The 21,780-nt window shown below is 44.1% G+C and overlaps 2 protein-coding genes across 7 annotated transcripts; one reads left to right on the top strand and one right to left on the bottom strand.

Annotated features, from left to right (window-relative positions):
• Positions 1–2,634: 2,634 nt before the first annotated feature.
• On the top strand, positions 2,635–13,852 carry LOC118361119 (protein disulfide isomerase Creld1-like). 5 transcript variants are annotated; one of them, XM_052517157.1, is made up of 12 exons: positions 2,635–2,822; positions 3,256–3,297; positions 3,556–3,684; positions 3,856–3,938; positions 4,348–4,458; positions 7,217–7,308; positions 7,385–7,564; positions 9,629–9,724; positions 9,826–9,909; positions 10,024–10,119; positions 10,532–10,672; positions 10,772–13,852. In XM_052517157.1, exons 3-12 carry the CDS (start codon positions 3,568–3,570, stop codon positions 10,990–10,992), a joined length of 1,221 nt encoding a protein of 406 aa, XP_052373117.1. In that variant the 5' UTR covers positions 2,635–2,822; positions 3,256–3,297; positions 3,556–3,567; the 3' UTR covers positions 10,993–13,852. The 5 variants fall into 5 exon arrangements, with proteins under 5 accessions (XP_052373117.1, XP_052373116.1, XP_052373113.1 ...); XM_052517156.1 differs by having other exon boundaries at positions 3,256–3,301; XM_052517153.1 differs by lacking the exon at positions 3,256–3,297.
• Positions 13,851–21,575, bottom strand: LOC118361419 (methyl-CpG-binding domain protein 4). 2 transcript variants are annotated; one of them, XM_035741356.2, is made up of 15 exons: positions 20,953–21,575; positions 20,269–20,759; positions 19,287–20,131; positions 19,060–19,119; positions 18,812–18,946; positions 18,561–18,710; positions 17,248–17,351; positions 17,030–17,091; positions 16,553–16,656; positions 16,307–16,435; positions 16,030–16,166; positions 15,819–15,946; positions 15,622–15,681; positions 15,336–15,525; positions 13,851–14,474 (listed from the first exon to the last, which is right to left on the bottom strand). In XM_035741356.2, the coding sequence occupies exons 2-15, from the start codon at positions 20,622–20,624 to the stop codon at positions 14,364–14,366; spliced, it is 2,571 nt and encodes an 856-aa protein (XP_035597249.1). In that variant the 5' UTR covers positions 20,625–20,759; positions 20,953–21,575; the 3' UTR covers positions 13,851–14,363. The 2 variants fall into 2 exon arrangements, with proteins under 2 accessions (XP_035597249.1, XP_035597250.1); XM_035741357.2 differs by having other exon boundaries at positions 20,269–20,755.
• Positions 21,576–21,780: the final 205 nt, after the last annotated feature.

The following is a 21,780-nucleotide window of genomic DNA, read 5'->3' as shown; positions in this document are numbered from 1 at the left end:
TTTCTTTTTAAACAATGTGCAATTGTATTATTATAAAATCATGTACTTTCCCAATTTTTTCACATACAATATAACTTAGAATTTGTATTACTTCACTTTATACAGTATTTCTGTTGCTCATCTTTATCAAGGGTTCCAATACATTTGGAGGTGACTGTATTAATTCAACTGACAAATTAACCATATTATATATCAGTGTCGATAGTATAGACCAGGTTAGCTCATTGGATAATCTCTGTCTCTCTAACACGCAGCGTAGAGATTAGTGCTCTTTTAGCGAGAAGGATATTTGGCAGAAATAATGGATACACTCATGGATTATGAGGCATTGATCCCCAGCTCTAAAAGGTATAATCAGATAGACTTCTCCTGTAGCATCCAGGAACCGATGGAGTCTGACTCTTCTGATCGGGCTACTACTAATCTGTCTGGCAGTACTTGGGGCCTACGTTGTCCATGGTGCTCAAAGGTTAGTGATGCAACTATATATTAATAATAATATTACTAAAATTAATATAATACTACAAGCCTGGTTTCAAGCCTGAGATTTTTATTTCAAGTGTGTGAGGCAAATTTCTCAGATTGGCACTGAGGCTAGGACAGCACACACATGTCATCGTAATGACTTTGCCATAATTACGGTGTGTGTCTGTCCACAGGATACCTGTGGAGATGGTTGAAAGACGATGACATAGGAGGTAATGATTTGCCCCTTCTACTCAGTCTTTAATATGAGTCCAATTAAACACTTTCTTCATGTTTTAGAAAAATAAGCGCTCTCTCTCTTGATTTCCTTCCCATGGCCTCCCTTTTCTCCCCTCTCTCAGGCGCAGTAGGAGGCAGCAATATCGTGTTGCTGTACCCTCCTGCCAGCGATCAGGCTCTGCCGGGACTGGTGTGTCGTTTGGGCTCATTCCTGTCCTCTCTGGGCATCAGTGTGTCTGTTGACCTGTGGAGCCAGGCTGAGCTCAATGTCCTCAGACCTGTTCCATGGCTCCACTCCCGGCTGGACTGCCTGCAGAGACCGGGGTCAAAGTAGTGCTGGTGCTGACCCAGGCAGCCTGGGAGAGGGACACTCCGGGGGAGTGGGTGTGAAGAGGATGGAGTCTGTGGAGGGCTGTCGTTCTCCATATTTGGATGTCTTCAGCGCTTCACTCACTTGCATTCTGTGAACTATCTGCAGGGCCGCGCCGCGCCGGTGAAAAGTTCACCCTGGTGCAGTCCGGCCTCCTGGTGGCGGCTGCCCCGCTGCCCCCTGCCTGAGCTCTACAGGGGGCTGCCGCTCTTCAGCCTTCCCTCCCAGAGCCTGGGCTTCCTGACTGAACTGGCTTTGTGGCGAAGTAGTGGAGCAGCCTCATGGCCACTGGCAGGGGGGCACAGGGCAGCCTCACGGGTACTTGCTGGGGGGCTGAGAGGGTTTGCGGGGGGTTCAGCAGTGTTACGGCTTGCAGGGCTGCCACAGGACTGTGTTGGTGCAGGGGTGGAGGACCCCTGGGAGTCTGTGCCTCTGGAGCCGTGTCTCAGTACCCCACCGTCTAGTCCTGACACCAAGACCAGCAGGATAGTCTGAGAGGACATGAGAGGCTAGGAAGGAACTTTTGCTTTTGCTACAGTACGGTAGTAACTGTGGCACTTATACAGTATACTATAATCAGATACTGGACATAAGGACTTGCGGAGATGGTGGCTTATTGAAACTGTATCTCATCATGCACTTGTAGAGCTTCTCTACAAAGTTGAGCATGACTTGTAAATATTGTAAGTGATTCACTTTTGTGCTCCTGAAACACTACTGTCAACCCCAGCTTGGTGCTCAACTACATGTAGTTAAACTACTAATTAAACAACATTTGGTCATAGCTTGGTGGTAGTTTAACTAAATCTAAATCTCGGTAGTGTTTTCCAGATTTAATTACTTTTTTTTTATTAGCTAATTTCTTGCTCAAAATATATAGTAGGCAAGAATTTCCTCAATTGAAATTACACTTTCTGTTAACATCTGACTCCAGAGCGATTTGTTCTTGCAATTTTTAGTCTAAAGCTAATTATTTATTTTAAAGGTAGCTATAGTGTAGCTTAAGTTATTCCAGTGTGAAGTAATTTGTAGTTTGGTAAACTATGATTTCAGAGTAGCTTCCCCAACACTGTTAAATTCTATTTTCTACATTTGTGTATTATGTTGTGGTGCATTGCTGTGACTGGGTGATTCATAATCAGTCATAGGTTACAGTGGTTGTGACTAAATGCAGAACAACTACGGACGGGAGTAACTTTTCGTAGCAGGTTAGCAGAGTATTTTTAGCTAAGCCTACATATTTTCTTAAACTTAACCTAATTATCCTAAACTGCTACATTAATTATCCTAACCTGCTGCATACGTTTTCCTAACCTTTAACGAACAAGTTACTTCCGGCCGTAGTTGTATACCACGTAGTCAACACGGTCTACAGTGGTTTGATTCATGTTCGTGTATTGGTCAAAATAAATGTTGAAATTGAAATTGGTCTGCTAAATGGTCGCAGGACAAACGATCATGTCGTTCAGGATCAAGGCACGCCCTTCTTGGTACTCGGCGAGTAATGATTGGTTTAAGACTGAGGTCCCAGTGGGATTGGGCGGTATCCTGCCAGCTGCGTCTCAACCAAAAATAGGCAGAAAAAAATGCTACTAGAACCCCTGCATCAGCACCGGTCAGGAAACTACCGTAGATAATACGGTGGCTGGTCAATGAATGGCATGGTTGAACAACTGAACCGGTGAACCACGGTGTAATTGGATTACTGTGCTGAGGACGCTCCCAGTCTATTGCCTGCAAACTGCTGGTAGGATTCAGCGCAGCGTCATTCTTTAGAAGCAGAACATCTTTGTTGAAGCTAGGTGGCTAACATTAGCTATCCAGCTAGCTAAAACCCTCTTAAAAAGGGCATTAGTTATACCAGCTAACTAGTTAGCATAGTACATGTTCTGTCCTGCAGTGTACAGTAGGCAGCATCTCATATTACTTGCGCTGATCTGATGGGGTTGGGGGTTATCGGATGTGACTGCGAACGGGACCTTGGCTAACGTCAACTAGCTAGAATGATGATGATGATGATGATGATGATGATGATCCTCTGGACCACAGCCTAGATGGCTCAGTCAGGACAACAACGTTAGTGAGCTCCGTACCTAGCTAAGAATTTAACTAGCTATGTTTTTGCTAAGCAGCGGAAGCGATTTAAAATAATCATAATTAATTAGGCTTATCCTTAACAGGATCCAACTGGATTTGGCAATACATAGCTATGATTAGAGAGAGTAAGTAAGTGGCACTGCATTGTTTACAAAAAAAGTATATAACTCATCCTCCTTTATTTTCACACACTTTATTTAATCCTGCTGCCCGTCATTGTACACAGCAGTTCTCAAAGTATGATAAATGACTAGGTTGATTTAAAGACACAGTAACAAATCGTGACATAACCACTGTGATGAAGAAATATCGGACTGTGTATCAGTAGTTAGGGTCAACTACTTTGTACTGAATCTCCTCTGTCCTCCATGGCTGAGTGGTAGGTAGTCCAAGCCATGTCGTGGTTGTGGCCCCTGCTCCCTGCCCTGGTACTCTTTTCTGTGTTGTCTGTGGTTCGAGTACAGACTGCACCATGCCAGACCTGCCGCAAGCTCACTGACAGCTTCATCAAGGTAGAAGTTGTCTCTCTTCCTGTACTCCCTCTTTGTTAGTTTGTCGGTCACATTGTGCGTTTTTGTATCTGTTGGTATCTCTGTTTTGCTTATTACTCATGTCTCTTGTCGGTAGCTGCTATTTTACTCTCCTTGCTGTTCTGTCTTCACCTGATGGTCTTTGTTTTTCAGGGATTGGATAAAACATCCAATAAGAATCTTGGGGGTGGCAACACTGCTCGGGAGGAGGAAAATCTGGCTAAATATGCTCGCAGGTACTATTGGCCCCACTATGCCTATGTCTCTAGAATCTCTACGAATAAGCACTCTTTAGGACCTACAGTCTAACATCTGTGTTTATGCAGAGGCAAGTCCACAAGGCCTACTAATCTCTGACAAGCCTTAGCATGTAGTTGAAGGGACAATGCACCATTGTCACTATAAAGGCTTGAATTTGATTCCTCTGACCTGATTCTGTTGTCCTTCTGATTAAGCCAAGGCAGACAAGACAAGACAAGAGCTTAGTACCCCCTATGTTCTTACACAGTACAGCCTCTCATAATTGTGTGTGTGATACTTCTTGAGTGCATAATGGAGGATATAAGGGTGTAGTATTTGTTTTATCTGTGCTATGTTTGCTAGTGAAGTGTACTATATTACTCACTCTTCCCCTCTCATTCTCAGTGAAACCAGGTTGCTGGAGATAGTGGAGGCAGCGTGTGAGAAATCAGACTTAGATTGTAACAAACTGCTGGAGCAGATAGAGGACCAAGTGGAGACATGGTGGTTCCACCGGTATGTATGCCAATTTGTAAGTCATTTGCTAAATGACTTAAATGTAAATGTATGCCACAGTGTGTATGTTTGTATCTGACTGTAAATGCGTTAAATGCAGTACCAGTCAAAAGTCTGGACACACTTAATCATTCAAGGGTTTTTCTTTATTTTTACTATTCTACATTGTAGAATAATAGTGAAGACATCAACTATGGAATAACACATGGAATCATGTAGTAAACAAAAGAGTGTTAAACAAATCCAAATATATTTTAGATTCTTCAAGGTAGCCACCCTTGACCTTGACCCCTTTGCACACTCTTGGCATTCTCTCAACCAGCTTCACCTGGAATGCTTTTCCAACAGTCTTGAAGGAATTCCGACATGTGCTGAGCACTTGTTGGCTGCTTTTCCTTTACTCTGCAGTCCAACTACTCCCAAACAATCTCATTTGGGTTGAGGTTAGGTGATTGCAGAGGCCAGGTCATCTGATGCAGTATTATATCACTCTCCTTCTTGGTCAAATAGCCCTTACACAGCCTGGAGGTGTGTTGGGTCATTGTCCTGTTGAAAAACAAATGATAGTCCCACTAAATGCAAACCAGATGGGATGGCGTATCGCTGTAGAATGATTCGCAGTCTCTGAACAGTTGATGTTGAGATGTGTCTGTTACTTGAACTCTGTGAAGCATTTATTTGGGCTGCAATCTGAGATGCAGTTAATTCTTATGAACTTATCCTCTGCTGCAGAGGATAACTCTGGGTCTTCCTTTCCTGTGGCGTTCCTCATGAGAGACAGTTTCATCATAGCGATGAATGGTTTTTGTGACTTCACTTGAAGAAACCTTTCAAAGTTCTTGAGATTTTCCGTATTGACTGACTTGCAGTAATGATGGACTGTCGTTTCTCTTTGCTTATTTGAGCTGTTCTTGTCATAATATGGACTTGGTCTTTTACCAAATAGGGCTGTCTTCTGTATACAACCCCTACTTTGTCACAACACAACTGATTGTCTCTAACTCATTAAGAAGGAAAGAAATTCCACAAATTCACTTTTAACAGGGCAAACCTGTTATTTGAAATGCATGAAGCTGGTTGAGAGAATGCCAAGAGTGCAATCTGTCATCAAGGTAAACGGTGGCTACTTTGAAGAATCTAAATTTTGATTTGTTTAACTATTTTTTTTTTTTGGTTACTTCATAGTTTTTAATGTCTTCACTATTATTCTACAATATAGTAAAAATTATGAATATCCTTTGAGTGAGTGTGTCCCAAACTTTTGACTGGTACTGTGTATACACTCCCCTCCGTATGCATTTGGACAGTGAAGGACATTTTTTATTTGGCTCTATACTCCAGTTTTGTTTGTTTTTTAGATCAAATGTGCCATATGAGGCACATCATTTCACCTTTTATTTGAGGGCATTTTCATATCTGTTTTTAGAAATCAAAGCACTTTATGTATCTAGTCCCCACATTTGGACAAATTCACTTACGCTGTATTAAAGTAGTTAAACGTTTAGGATTTGGTTCCATATTCCTTGCACTCAATGACTATATGAAGCTTGTTGGATGGAGTTTGTTTTTGGTTGTTTCGGATTATATTTAGCCGAATAGGAACTGAAAGGTGAACAATACATCTATTGTGTCATTTTGGAGTCACTTTTATTGTAAATAAGAATGTGTTTTTAAATTATATGTATTTTAAACTTCTACATTCATGTGGATGCTACCATTATTATGGATAATTATAAATTAATTGTGAAAATGATGAGTGAGAAAGTTAGATGCTCAAAGACCCTTCAAAATGCTAACCTGTTATTGGTAACAGTGAGAAGTTAGAAGTTTCTCACTCATCATTATTCAGGATTTTTCTTAGTCTTGGCATTATCAGGATTAGTTTATTTACTCACGTAGAAAGAAATTACTCCAGTTATCATTTACCGTTCAGTTCCTATTGGGCAAAACAACCCATAACACAACCAAAACAAACTTCAAATATCACAAACTTGACGTAGTCATTGCGTGCTAGGAATATGGGACCAAATACCAAACTTTTGACTACTTTAATACAATATAAGGGAATTTGTTCAAATACGTATGACTAAATACACAATGTGCTATCATTTCTAAATGGTAAAACAGATATGTATTAAAATACCCTCAAGTAAAGGGTAACATCTGTAATGTCGTCTCATGAAACATTTGATCTCAAATCCAAAATGCTGGAGTATAGTCAAATTTCAGTGTCTAGATTGTAGCTTCACTGTCCAAATATCTATGGAGGAGAGTGTACAGTGCCGTGAAAAAGTATTGCAAAGACCCAAACGGCGTTCCATACTATCTACTTTTGAATGCAAGAGTGGGCCAAAATTCCTCCACAGCGATCTGAGAGACTGATCGACAGCTACAGGAAGCATTTGGTTGCAGTCATTGCAGCTAAAGGTGGCACAACCACTTATTGCGTGTAAGTGGGCAATTACTTTTCACACAGGGGAATTGGGTGTTGCGTAACTTTGTTAATTAAATAAGTATCACATTTTTTTTGTTATTTGTGAACTCCGGTTCCCTTTATCTAATATTAGGTGTTGGTTGAAGATTTGATAACATTATAAAAAATATGCAAACATAGAGAATCAAACGGGGCAAATACTTTTTCACAGCACTGTAACTGTTCTGTGTCAATTTACATGCACACCTAAGCAGTATGTTGTTTGTGTGTGCTTGTCCTTCCTCTCATCACTGATCTTGTCACTGTCTGTCTCTGTGTGCGTAGGCAGCAAGAGGCTCCAGACCTATTTGAGTGGTTGTGTATAGAAGAGCTCCCGCTCTGCTGTCCCCCGGGACATTTTGGACCAGACTGCAAAGGTACTGAACACCACACACACACACACACACACACACACAGTCACTGTATTAACCGTGTGTTGTTGTTGTGCTGCAGAGTGTCTGTCTGGTCCTGGAGGGGTGTGTGGTGGTCTGGGCCGCTGTGAAGGAGAGGGCACGCGTCTGGGAGATGGAGAGTGCGTGTGTGACCCGGGGTACTTCGGTCAGCTGTGTCAGAGCTGTGCAGACGGCTATTACAGAGAGAAGAGCTCCAATCACAGCACACCAGCCTGCGCAGGTAGATCATCAACCAGACAGCCTGGCTCATATATTATCAAGCAATCTCATGTAGAATGCTCTCCAACCTCGACCAACAGCTCCGCCCCCCCCGCAGCTACTCGCCCAAGCCTCTCCAGGTTCTCCTTTACCCAAATCCAGATAGCAGATGTTCTGAAAGAGCTGCAAAACCTGGACCCGTACAAATCAGCTGGCTTGACAATCTGGACCCTCTATTTCTGAAACTATCCGCCACCATTGTCGCAACCCCTATTACCAGCCTGTTCAACCTCTCTTTCATATCATCTGAGATCCCCAAGGATTGGAAAGCTGCCGCAGTCATCCCCCTCTTCAAAGGGGGAGACACCCTGGACCCAAACTGTTACAGACCTATATCCATCCTGCCCTGCCTATCTAAGGTCTTCGAAAGCCAAGTCAACAAACGGGTCACTGACCATCTCGAATCCCACCCTACCTTCTCCGCTGTGCAATCTGGTTTCCGAGCCGGTCACGGGTGCACCTCAGCCACGCTCAAGGTACTAAACGATATCATAACCGCCATCGATAAAAGACAGTACTGTGCAGCCGTCTTCATCGACCTTGCCAAGGCTTTCGACTCTGTCAATCACCATATTCTTATCGGCAGACTCCGTAGCCTTGTTTTTTCTGATGACTGCCGTGCCTGGTTCACCAACTACTTTGCAGACAGTTCAGTGTGCCAAATCGGAGGGCATGCTGTCCGGTCCTCTGGCAGTCTCTATGGGGGTGCCACACGGTTCAATTCTCGGGCCGACTCTTTTCTCTGTATATATCAATGATGTTGCTCTTGCTGCGGGCGATTCCCTGATCCACCTCTACTCAGACGACACCATTCTATATACTTCCGGCCCGTCATTGGACACTGTGCTATCTAACCTCCAAACGAGCTTCAATGCCATACAACACTCCTTCCGTGGCCTCCAACTGCTCTTAAACGCTAGTAAAACCAAATGCATGCTTTTCAACTGTTCGCTGCCTGCACCCGCACGCCTGACTAGCATCACCACCCTGGATGGTTCCGACCTTGAATATGTGGACATCTGTAAGTACCTAGGTGTCTGGCTAGACTGTAAACTCTCCTTCCAGACTCATATTAAACATCTCCAATCGAAAATAAAATCTAGAGTTGGCTTTCTATTCCGCAACAAAGCCTCCTTCACTCACGCCGCCAAACTTACCCTAGTAAAACTGACTATCCTAACGATCCTCGACTTCTGCGACGTCATCTACAAAATAGCTTCCAACACTCTACTCAGCAAACTGGATGCAGTTTATCACAGTTCCATCCGTTTTGTCACTAAAGCACCTTATACCACTCACCACTGCGACCTGAATGCTCTAGTCGGCTGGCCCTCGCTACATATTCGTCGCCAGACCCACTGGCTCCAGGTCATCTACAAGTCCATGCTAGGTAAAACTCCGCCTTATCTCAGTTCACTGGTCATGATGGCAACACCCTCCCGTAGCACGCGCTCCAGCAGGTGTATCTCACTGATCATCCCTAAAGCCAACACCTCATTTGGCCGCCTTTCGTTCCAGTTCTCTGCTGCCTGTGACTGGAACGAATTGCAAAAACGCTGAAGTTGGAGACTTTTATCTCCCTCACCAACCTCAAACATCTGGTATCTGAGCAGCTGTACATAGTCCATCGGTAAATAGCCCACCCATTTTTACCTACCTCATCTCCATACTGTTTTTATTTACTTTTCTGCTCTTTTGCACACCAATATCTCTACCTGTACATGACCATCTGATCATTTATCACTCCAGTGTTAATCTGCAAAATTGTAATTATTTGCCTACCTCCTCATGCCTTTTGCACACAATGTATATAGACTCTCTTTTTTTTTCTACTGTGTTATTGACTTGTTTATTGTTTACCCCATGTGTTACTCTGTGTTGTCTGTTCACACTGCTATGCTTTATCTTGGCCAGGTCGCAGTTGCAAAGGAGAACTTGTTCTCAACTAGCCTACCTGGTTAAATAAAGGTGAAAAAAAAAAAAAAATAATAATAATACTAATTTATCCTCTGTGTATTGTCTTCAGCATGCTACCGCTCTTGTAAAAAGTGCTCAGGGCCAGAGAACTACAAATGTCTGGAATGCAAACCTGGGTGGCTCTTCCATGACAACAAGTGTGTTGGTGAGTATTTGGCTTTTGTGTGTGTTTGTTCAAGCGTAATGTCGTCCGTTGGTTTTTGTACTGTGCCTGTGTTTAACTCCTGCTGTGTGTGTTGTTTCCAGACACTGATGAGTGTGGCACAGAGCTGGCTCGATGTTCCTCCAACACCTATTGCCACAACACAGATGGATCGTACGAGTGCAGAGGTACTGTAGGCTCTCCCTCTACTATCTGCTAGTAACAGAGTAATGACTAATCCTGTTTGTTGTTGGTAGACCTGTGTGCTGACCCAGTTCTCTGTCCTCTCTTGTCTGTGCCAGGCTGTGACCAGGCATGTGTGGGCTGTATGGGCAGTGGTCCAGCCCGCTGTAAGAAATGTGCTCGGGGATACAAGCTCAGAGGAGCCAAATGTCTCGGTGAGGGAACCCGGCTGTGTCTTCATTTACTGTCTGTCTGTGTGGCTCCCTTTAATATATGATTCTGCTCAGGGGCGCAACGTTCACTGGGGACGGGGTGGACATGCCCCCCCACGTTCTGAAATGACATTTTTGCCCACCAGTTTTATCATTGGAATGTGATACAAAACAAGACAACGGAGTGCTTTAGGACCATACGGACGCCTCCGAGTGGTCGGGTAGGCTGTTTGGAGTGTTAATCTGACTGAATAAAACAATTATGTCCGCCCCACTTCTAAAACCAAACTTGCGTCCCTGATTCACAGCCAATCAGATGAACCTTTTATTAAAGCAGTCAGACTTTCTCACCCACTTGTATTATACTCTTGTCATGCGGGTCACTCTGTCCCGCTTTTCTTTCTCTCCCACCCAGATGTGGATGAGTGTAGTGAGAGGGCGATAGCATGTCCAGGGCTGAATGAGGCGTGTTTCAATGACGAGGGGTCCTTCCGCTGTGAATGTGCTGACGGCTTCATTCGTAGAGACAGCATCTGTGTGGAGAACCATCCGCTGAGTAAGTGACACACACATACACAAACATGTGATAGTTATGTCTGCATGACCTCCACCCCACAGCATCACATTTCTCTCTTCCTCGCGATCGCTCCATCAGGTGGTCCAGAGAAGGGTCTGTTTGATGACATGACTGATGACGAGGTCCTGGTCCTGCAGCAGATGTTCTTTGGCGTGGTCATCTGTGCCCTAGCAACGCTCGCCGCCAAGGGCGACATGGTCTTTACTGCCATCTTCATCGGGGGCGTGGCCGCCATGGCCGGATACTGGCTGTCAGAGAAGGGCGACCGCATGCTGGACGGCTTCCTAAAGGGACGCTAGCCTACCAGGAGCTAAGGATACAGGACAGAGGAAGGAACTCTTGAATGCAAACCAATGAGGGCGACAAAGACTGAGGGGTGACGGCTACAGGAATGCTAGCCAATCAGGGATGTACTATACTATTTTGGGGGTGTTGGCTTGGGATGATTGTGGGTCTTCTGGATTGTGAACCTTTGAGATAAGAGACCTTGGAGCTTAGTGAAATTAGAGAGCTCAATGGAGGAATTAATATAGAAGACCGGGTACTACTTGATCCAAGAACACTGAAAAGACACTGGACTGTCCTTCTGCACTGATATGGGAGACCAAAACCCAAGCCTCTTGCCTCAACTCATGGAATCCCAAAAAAAACATTTCCACTGAATTTCAGCCGTGACCCAAAAGGACCAGCTGACATGATTCTCTCGTTAACACAGGTGTGAGTGTTGACGAGGACAAGGCTGGAGATCACTCTGTCATGATGAAAAGAGAGGGAGTGCAGGTCGGATAAGACCACTACTGATTGTTACCAAGTTATTATGCATTTGTATCTTCTACTGAGCAAAATATTGCTCCAAAATGATGTCTGTCCATTTCCACACATCCCAACCCAAACTTCTTAGCTATACCCCTCTTACCTCATCAGTATTCTACTGTTCATCATGTCACCGTATACTGAGGAACAGCGGTGTTTCCCTGGTAATGGAAGGTGATATGGGATGGTCAGTGGGGTGTTGAAGCACTAAAGACTGCTGCTATAGTGGACATGGGAAATGTGTAGGAAAGGACAGATGCTCCCTGTTGCACCAGTGAAATTATGTCCAATGTTATAACACTATTTATAATCGTGTCCCTATTATAACTGTGTTTTTGCACAAACGTATTCTTACTATATGAAGGCATGAGAAAGGCGATGCTGTATGTATTTATTATCCTGATAGGCATGAAAGACTGAACTTTATAGAACTGCTTGTTTCCCCCTTAAACTGTTCAACCAGGATACAAGGATCATCACTTGTGTGTCACCACCCCAAACCCTTGTGCCTGAGCAGTGTGCATGAGAAAGCAAGAGAGTAAAAGGCAGCAGTCCTCGTGAAGATGTCACCCATTGTATTGTTTTGCAATAATTCATTTCTGAACATTCTTTTGCAAAAACCTTTTAAAGATTTTTATTCTGTACCTGTTTGATATGTGTGTGATCAGCACCAGGCAAAATGGGGTACTGTACAGTCGTGGCCAAAAGTTGAGAATGGCATAAATATTAATTTTCACAAAGTCTGCGGCCTCAGTTTGTATGACGGCACTTTGCATATACTCCAGAATGTTATGAAGAGTGATCAGATGAATTGTAATTAATTGCAAAGTTCCTCTTTGCCATGCAAATGAACTGAATCCCCCAAAAACATTTCCACTGAATTTCAGCCGTGACCCAAAAGGACCAGCTGACATGATTCTCTCGTTAACACAGGTGTGAGTGTTGACGAGGACAAGGCTGGAGATCACTCTGTCATGATGATTGAGTTCGAATAACAGACTGGAAGCTTCAAAAGGAGGGTGGTGGTTGGAATCATTGTTCTTCCTCTGTCAACCATGGTTACCTGCAAGGAAACGCATTCCGTCATCATTGCTTTGCACAAAACTGGATTCACGGGCAAGGATATTGCTGCCAGTAAGATTGCACCTAAATCAACCATTTATCAGATCATCAAGAACTTCCAAGGAGAGCGGTTCAGTTGTTGTGAAGAAGGATTCAGGGCGCCCAAGAAAGTCCAGCAAGCACCAGGACCGTGTCCTAAAGTTGATTCAGCTGCGGGATCGGGGCACCACCAGTACAGAGCGTGCTCAGGAATGGCAGCAGGCAGGTGAGTGCATCTGCACGCACATTGAGGCAAAGACTTTTGGAGGATGGCCTTGTGTCAACGGCAGCAAAGAAACTACTTCTCTCCAGGAAAAATATCAGGGACAGACTGATATTCTGCAAAATATTGGACTGCTGAGGACTGGGGTAAAGTCACTCTGATGAATCCCCTTTCCGATTGTTTGGGGCATCCAGAAAAAAGCTTGTCCGAAGAAGACAAGGTGAGCGCTACCATCAGTCCTGTGTCATGCCAACAGTAAAGCATCCTGAGATCATTCATGTGTGGGGTTGCTTCTCAGCCAAGGGAGCTGGCTCACTCACAATTTTGCCTAAGAACACAGCTATGGATAAAGAATGGTACCAACACATCCTCCGAGAGCAACTTCTCCCAACCATCCAGGAACAGTTTGGTGACGAACAATGCCTTTTCCAGCATAATGGAGCACCTTGACATAAGGCAAAAATGATAACTAAGTGGCTCGGGGAACAAAACATTGATATTTTGGGTGCATGGCCAGGAAACTCCCCATACCTTAATCCCATTGAGAACTTGTGGTCAATCCTCAAGAGGCGGGTGGACAAACAAAAACCCACAAATTTTGACAAACTTCAAGCATTGATTATGCAAGAATGGGCTGCCAACAGTCAGGATGTGGCCCAGAAGTTAATTGACAGCAGGCCAGGGTGGATTGCAGAGGTCTTGAATAAATATTGAAATATTGACTCTGCATCAACTTAATGTAATTGTCAATAAAAGCCTTTGGCACTTCTGAAATGCTTGTAATTGTACTTCAGTATTCCCTAGTAACATCTGACAAAAATATCTAGACACTGAACCAGCAAAGTTTGTGGAAATTAATTTGTCTCATTCTCAAAACTTTTTGCTATGACTACAAAGCACAAGTGTATTTTATCAGAACTGTGTTAACATGTGCATCCACTCAATCCCAACACGTTGTTTCACCCTCATCCTGAGTATCTACTAAAGCTAGTGCGCTTAGAATAAAACATTTATTCAAAATATATTTTTTCTATTTTCAATAATCTTTTTTTATTTTTAATCATGTCCTTAGGTTCCAGAACCAGTATGTGTGTATGTTAGGCCTAAGATTCCCAGCTGCACTTACTTGCATTATGACCTTTATTTAAAAAAAAAGTTTACCCCCCAGAGTGCTATTTTCTTTACAATATCCCTTCACCATTTTTATTTGACATGTTGAAATGAACTAAAAGCAATTTAATTTGAACTACTGCTGCTCATTGCTGAAGACCTTACTAAAACACTGCTGTTGCATGTAGGCGATAGATGAAAGCCATTTAAGGAAACAGACCGCTGCGCCACTATGTAAGACACTGCATCTAGAAGTGTCACTACAGACCCTGGTTCGATTCCAGCCAAGTTTGGCTGGGGTAGGCCGTCATTGTAAATAAGAATTTGTTCGTAACTGACTTGCCTAATTAAATAATCCTAACCCTAAAAATAGTGTAGTCCCCTATAAAGCTAGCTATGGAAAAAGAGAAAATGTGTGTGCTTCTATTTCAGTGTGCCGCTCCAATTAATGGGGTTGTGGCGTAGCAGTTCTCTCTCCATCAGGGCCTCCTGAGAGCGAATCAGTGCCCTGTCCATCCAGCTCTGCTCCATCAGCTATACCACACACACACAAAAGAGAAGAGTATGAGTAAAAAAAATATCACATTAGGACGAAGTCAGTGGAGACTGCTGAGGGGAGGACAGCACGTAATAATGGCCGGAACAGAGCAAATGAAATGCCATCAAACACATGGAAACCATGTGTTCGATACCATTCTGTTCCAGCCATTAGTACGTTGTGTGTGTTACAGTGTTCCCCAACTGGCGGCCCGTGGGTTGTTTTATTTGGCCCCCCAAGTTGTCTGGAAAAAAATATATATATATTGATAAAGTTTTTAAAAACTCTTTATTGTTGGACAGAGACTGTAAAAACACCAGGAAATCAGCTCCAAGTGATTTTAATTTAAGAAATCTGTTCAAGTATTCCACACATAAGAGACATGTGGATCGTATACAAATAAGCAAGGTTTAAAATAATTGTTTTAGTCAAACATCTCTTTAGGCTTCTTGCGGTCAATATGCAGTCTACAAATTATTTGTAATTATGTTTATATTTTACATTTTAGTTGACACTTATCCAGAGCGACTTACATGAGCAATTAGGATTATAAGTGCCTTGCTCAAGGGCACATTTACAGTTTTTTCACCTAGTCGGAGCACCTTGACATAAGTGTTCTTTTTGTGTGTTTTTCTGTACATTAAAGAGCCGGTGGATGAGACTACTCGACCACTGTTGACGGTCCAACTCGTGCCTTTCTATAACACGGCCGTCTGTTTTCCTTTTTCTCATTGTTCTGGGATTCAAACCAGTGACCTTTGAATTACTGGCCCAACACTTAACCGCTAGGCTACCTGCTGACCCTGCCTGTTCCGGCCCCCCGACCATCCGCCAGTTGATGATCCCTGGTGTATTACCTTCTTGTTCTCATCTCTGTAGTGGCTCATCGCTCTGCTGTGCTGGATCCTCTGCTGTTTCTCACTGGACAGAGCCAAGCGATCCACTTCCTGTAAAAACTCAGCCTCCTCTGCCTTACTGGTCAACTTCAGCATCAGCCCCGCCCTCTTCTCCTCCATCTGCCTCTTCAGCTGCTGACGTACCTCCGATCTGGAAAATCGAGAGATTTATAAACAATATGACGGAAGCCAGAATCCCACCTAGATATGGGAGGGAAATGAATCATTCAGACGAGGATGCTTTTACCTGTACTCCTCTCTTTCAGTGCAGGATCCGTAGAATGGCTTCCGCCACACCTGGTGATACCTAACGAAGCCCCAGAGAAAAAATATTAATTGGCAGAAATGTGATATTCATATTATCGGTAATTTGTAGTTTTCTCCAAAGTGTCAGAAAATGCAGAAACAGACTGGCATCAGGGTTTGTTTTACTACTGGAGTCACCTATAGTGCTCCTTTCTCTGCATAACCAGTGCCCTCTGGTGGTTGTGGTGATGCACAGCAGGGGTCTCCAGGCTGACAGTCCGTCTATTGGCCAGAGGAGGATGGAGGGGGTCCAGTCTGGGGACAGACTGCCGACCAGATAGGAAGTTCACACGGCAGGCCAAAATATTTATAACACTTGAATTTGCTTTATCTTAGAGTCAATGCACACCTGGCTGACTGGCAGTGCTGCCGAGGCAGGTGAGATGATGATGGGCAATGTCAGGGGAGTGACCATAAGGTAGCGACTTTGGCGGACAGGTGTGGATCGAGGAATAGACAGAGTTGTGGAATTCAAGCAAACAGCAGCTGTGGTAATGAAAAGAAGAATAATGCACAGTATAAACACTGAACGGTTTAAATAATCAAACATGCACAGTTCAAACTGATAGAAAACCATTCATTAAAAACAATTTAAAACGTCAAAGCTGTTTTCAAAGTTTTCTTACGAAGTTTCATTCCGTAGACAGGACTGTGCCTTGTGTTTCCCCAGCAGTGGAGTCCGGTCCTCGTGCATTGAAAAACTTCTAAAGGCTCTGTCTTAACTTTTACACCAAGCTCTCTTCTTACTACTGACACTGTCAAAACAGTAAAGTTGAATTAATTACATGCAAACTACTTCCTTTTCAAATATTTACTTTAATGACTATGAAGACTTGGATTCAAATAGAAATAGTACAAACAAATGCACTCACTTGGGTGTTTTGCAGTGGCAACGGTTGCCCTGGGAATCAGGTTACTCGTGTGCAGACAGAGAATAAAGCTGGAGCCTAGCGTAGCTAAATGCACTGGTGCTCTCCTAAAGAAATGTATTAGCATGTGAAATAGGGCTGGGCGAGCTATTGTCAGAGAATGGCTACACAGCTAGACAGATGGAGACGATTCAATACACGCAAAAAGGAACACCAATCTCCACTAGACAAAAGGGACACAGTTTATCTGTTGCTTTTCCAGAGGCACAACATCAAAGTCTAATTCAATGTAAATGAGTCATTAGGCTTTTAAAACATGATAAAACAATTTCTTTAATAGAATCATGTTGAGTAACAATTGTTGTCCAAGAGAGATACCGATATGTCAGGTTATAAGCCTAATGATTTAAGAACTAGAACATTCTTCCACTGATAAAACAGGTTGTGACATCGCAGTTCCTCATGGTTCAGATTCCCAACCTCTCATGGTTCTCCCACAACCAAGCATGGTACTTGTTCAGCATGTGGTCCTGGGGTTCAACCTATGTAAATACACACACACAAGGGCAATATCTCTAGTTGACTATATCTGGATCTATTATTTAAATGTTGGTGTAACAACAGTTGTCATCTTTGCTAAAGGGAAAATACACTAAACTGGATGTAACAACCTACTATGGGGTCTGTGACTCACTCACCTGTCTCCACTCCTCTACACAGAAGATCCTGTAGGAGTCATTGCCATACTTCCCAATCCCATGCAGCTCTATAGGGTAGCGCCACTGCTTGGTCAGGTATTCATCTGCATAAGAGATTAGAGGTCGACCGATTATGATTTTTCAATGCCGATACCGATTATTGGAGGACCAAAAAAGCTAATATCGATTAATTCCCAAGTTTTAGGTTGTAATTATTATAGGACTATTTCCCTCTATACCATTTATATTTCATTAACCTTTGACTATTCGATGTTCTTATAGGCACTTTATTATTGCCAGTGTAACAGTCCCTCTCCTCGCTCCTCCCTGGGCTCGAACTAGCAACACAACGACAACAGCCACCACATCGAAGCAGCGTTACCCATGCAGAGCAAGGGAAACAACCACCCCAAGGCTCAGAGCAAGTGAAGTTTGAAACGCTATTAGCGCACGCTAACTAGCCAGCCATTTCACTTCGGTCACACCAGCATCATCTCGGGAGTTGATAGGTTTGAAGCCATAAACAGCGCAATGCTTGACACACAAGAAGAGCTGCTGGCAAAACGCACGAAAGTGCTTCTGCCTACCACCCCTACCACCCCTCAGTCAGATACTTAGATACTTGTATGCTCAGTCAGATTATATGCAACACAGGACACGCTAGATAATATCTAGTAATATCATCAACCATGTGTAGTTAACTAGTGATTATGAATGATTGTTTTTTTATAAGATAAGTTTAATGCTAGCTAGCAACTTACCTTGGCTTACTGTATTTGCGTAACAGGCAGTCTCCTTGTGGAGTGCAGCGAGAGAGAGGCAGGTCGTTATTGCGTTGGACTAGTTAACTGTAAAGTTGCAAGATTGAATCCCCCGAGCTGACAAGGTGAAAATCTTTCTGCCCCCGAACGAGGCAGTTAACCCACTGTTCCTAGGCCGTCATTGAAAATAAGAATGTGTTCTTAACTGACTTGCCTAGTTAATTAAATAAAGGTGTAAAAATTATAATTTTTTTAATAGGCCGAATCGGTGTCCAAAAAGACCGATTTCCGATTGTTACGAAAACTTGAAATCAGCCCCAATTAATCGGCCATTCCGATTAATCGGTCGACCTCTATAAGAGATGCATAACATCTGCATAACGTCCCCATTATTTCTCAGGTGCTGGCAAAAACAAACACACCTAACACTTGGAGGATAGGACAACCCAGTCGTCCTCCTCGTTTCAGCTAAAACTAAAATCTCACTTTCTAGGAGGGAAATCAGTGGATCATCTCTTGGATCCACAGGTGGAGATGGGAACAGTGACTCACCAGAGAACCTGATGATGATTTTGGCTCGCAGTTCATACAGGCCCAAAGATCTCAGCAGCACAGACAGGGGCTTCCACTCTGCCCCCCTGGTCTCCTCCGCTGATGGGTAAAGCTTAAAGAACTGCCACAACACCGGGATGGCCATTTTACCTGAAAAGGAACACAGAACAGAGACTGTGTGAGATAATTCCAATGTCGTTATTGTAGATGTGTGTGTTTGAGCCTTGTGTGTGTGTGTTTGTGTGTCTCACCGCTGGTTTTGTTGAGGAACACGGTGGCTACCAGGAGTTTCCAAGGGTCGTGGAAAAGGGTCTCCTGCACCAGGTGGAAGGGGGAGCGAGGAGGGGTCCACTTCCTTAAGGCTTTCCTCCTGGGGGGGCTTAGACCTGTGTGTGGACATAAGGGGTTTCGGACATAAATAAACCATTTTTTATTTGACTTACATTTTTCTCCAAGAATGGCAAGTTCTGTTAAGTTCTAACATTTATGAAATGATTACCATCTCTCATTGACTTCCGGCTGAAATAAGGACTGGTCTTCCGTTTCTCTCCTAACAGTTCTGGGCAGAACAGGAACAACAGGCACCACTACACACATTAAACATGTTATTCTCTTGGGTCAGTACACTGAAACCATGGAGGTTCCCTATCTAGGCATCACAGTCAATGCACATTATGCATCATAACTCAGATAGCACAATGCACAGTAGAGAAAATTGATACATACTGCTCTGGGAATCTTTCAGTGGTATACAGCGCTCTCCAGTGGTCTGGGGAGATGGCAGCTCTTCGTCATGCACCTCTGCTTCTATATTATCCACTCCCTCAGTCTCCCCCACTCCCACTCCCACACCCTCAGACTCAGCCTCCCCCTCGCTCTCAGAAGCAGACTGCACCCTAAGGACTGGGACAAGTAACAGTGACACAGGAAGCTGTTCTTCTCGACCAATGAGAGCATCTTGTAGATCAGTGGGCGGGGCCAGCCTGAGCAGCTTTTCTCTCAGCAGCCCCGGCCTCCTCTGGGGGCTCTTCTCCAGTATGACATCGTCAACTACCGCCACGACCTTCAGACGCCTCTCAGTCTCATCATCCTCACCCCTTCTCACAGAGGCTTGTATGTTTGTCTCTTTGATGTCTTCATTTGTGTCTGATGGTTGGCCCGTTTCTGTGCCTCTCCCAGCTGCCGGTCTGTGATTCCCCCTTGCCAGGTGAGGCATGTCAGGCCTCAGATGAGTTATTATCGTTCTCTTGTCTCTGGGTCTGGTCCTCTGCTTGCAGGATTTTGCGGAATTGGCTATTTTTGTGTTATTTGGAGGCAGGCTTAATATTCTACCCTCTTCCATATTCTCCTCTGTGTTCTGTCGGTCTTCTTTGATATTGGCCTCTGAGGTATGACGTGTGTCTTTCTGATTAACTTTCCTCTGTCTCTCCTGGCTTGGCAGCGGAGTCACAGCTACACTGCCACTCTTGGCTTTGGTGAAGTCAAAGTCATCCATCTGTAGATCCCCTCCTGCATCTCTGAGAAGGAAAGCTTGAAGAGACGCCCTGGACCGGAACCTCTGTCCCTGGGGACTAGAATCATTGATCATAGGATATCTGCAATGCACTTAGCCCCTGGCCCTGACAGTAAGATACACACACTTCAGGGATGTTTTACATGCAATGAGAGAATGGAGAGTAACTAGTGAAGAAGCAAAAATCAGAATCACCTTGTTATATAGATGTCCATTTTGCCTGCAGTCTTCCCACTTTTCCTCCGTCTCACTACTCTCACCCAGCCCGGCGGCATACTAGAAGGCGGGCACGACTCCTCATCTTCTTGTCTGCTCCGCTGTCTCTTGACTGCATTGGGATCAGCCTCTTTGGTAACTCTCATATCTGAACCTGCCATAGTGTCTGTGTCAGAATTAGGATTCAAATGTGTGTCAGTGACGGGGTTCTCTGTGTTGAGGTCATTGTTTTTGAGCCTGGTTGTGACTGTGTTGTTGTCCGTAGGGGAAGCACAGGTTGTATCAACAGTAGGCTCAGTTTTAGCCTGATACATATGATAATCCAGTGATAGCATATTGTCCACACTCTGGAGCGTAGAGGATGTCTGTCTCAGACAGGTGTCACAAGCTGGGTTTCATGAGGCTGAGATCCTGCTCTGGTCCTCTTATCTGCTAACATCTTCTTAAGACATCTGGAGCTCTATACCTTGCTGCCACAAACAAAAAGATGGATCAGAATAGTCAACTCACCCTGTCTATCAAATCATATTTTAATTATATTTGATTTTATATGGAAGAGCATGGTTTGGACAAATAGGTGACTATTAGCTAGCTTAAGCAGCTCAACAGTTGCAGATTGGTTGACCTTCTTGATAGTCGATTCAACTGTGCTTCTTTACATACCTCGTGATCACGTGCTGTTCTGGAAGAATGGTTCATCTCTATTGGTATGTTATTTGAAGATCGAGTTGAATAAAATTGTCAGAGACATAACATCTTTGGATAAATTGTATTGTGCGCTGGGCTGTGAAGTGTGTGAACGAGCTTGTGAGCGATTCCGCTTGACATGCGCAGAACGCAGCACAAGAGACAGAACAGGAAACAGAGAACGGAGTCTGCGCACAAGCGATCCTGTAAACAGTCCTACACGACAGCAACCTGTTGGACAGCAACCTGTTGAACATCAACAGCGCGAACGGAGAGGAAATCGGAGAAAATAGACATACTTGTGAGTGCGGTTGAGAGTTTATTTTTGGGACATCAGAAGTCCAATGCATTTCCTGTAGATAGCCAGTAGGTGTCAATGTTTGACCAAGCGAGCTCTGACAGGGACTGGTGGAAGTGGGTGCCGTTCTGTGAGGAAGAGGATGATGAGGCAGTGGAAGTGGATGTGGACAGCAGCATGCCAGAGCCCCTGTGCCTGCTCACCGACGCCCCCTACAGCCAGAGCAGGCAGAGCTGCAGCAGGGTAGAGCACCTGGTGCTGAGCTAGGCAGCTGGAGAAAGAGAGGCAGGCAGGGAGAGGAGGGGAGGGGAGCCCCTGCTGCAGGGACTGTTCTCTGATCAAGACCACTGCATGCATGAAGGAAGGGAGGTAACATCAAAACTCAGGGAAAGATTCATTGTGGCGTGTCTCTCTCAGGGATGAGCACAATGACCCACTGAAAGAAATGAGGTAAAAATTATAACGCATCTATATATTTTCAAATAACTGTGCTTTTTGTGATCCAC

Source organism: Oncorhynchus keta, unplaced genomic scaffold, assembly GCF_023373465.1.
Source record: "Oncorhynchus keta strain PuntledgeMale-10-30-2019 unplaced genomic scaffold, Oket_V2 Un_scaffold_584_pilon_pilon, whole genome shotgun sequence".
Lineage (NCBI taxonomy): Eukaryota > Metazoa > Chordata > Actinopteri > Salmoniformes > Salmonidae > Oncorhynchus > Oncorhynchus keta.
Note: the sequence above shows the minus strand (reverse complement) of the source record. Positions and strands in the feature narration are given on the sequence as shown.

Bases quoted from the DNA above. Each gene is read 5' to 3' on its own strand.
- LOC118361419 (XM_035741356.2), bottom strand. From the start codon at position 20,624: ATGCTATCACTGGATTATCATATGTATCAGGCTAAAACTGAGCCTACT. The intron at 18,947-19,059 runs GTAATCATTTCA...GTCCACACACAG, and splicing joins CCGGAAGTCAATGAGAGATG to GTCTAAGCCCCCCCAGGAGG. The intron at 17,092-17,247 runs GTGAGTGAGTCA...GTATTTACATAG, and splicing joins GTGTAGAGGAGTGGAGACAG to GTTGAACCCCAGGACCACAT.
- LOC118361119 (XM_052517153.1), top strand. From the start codon at position 3,568: ATGTCGTGGTTGTGGCCCCTGCTCCCTGCCCTGGTACTCTTTTCTGTG. The intron at 3,685-3,855 runs GTAGAAGTTGTC...TTTGTTTTTCAG, and splicing joins TCACTGACAGCTTCATCAAG to GGATTGGATAAAACATCCAA. The intron at 7,309-7,384 runs GTACTGAACACC...GTTGTGCTGCAG, and splicing joins TTTTGGACCAGACTGCAAAG to AGTGTCTGTCTGGTCCTGGA.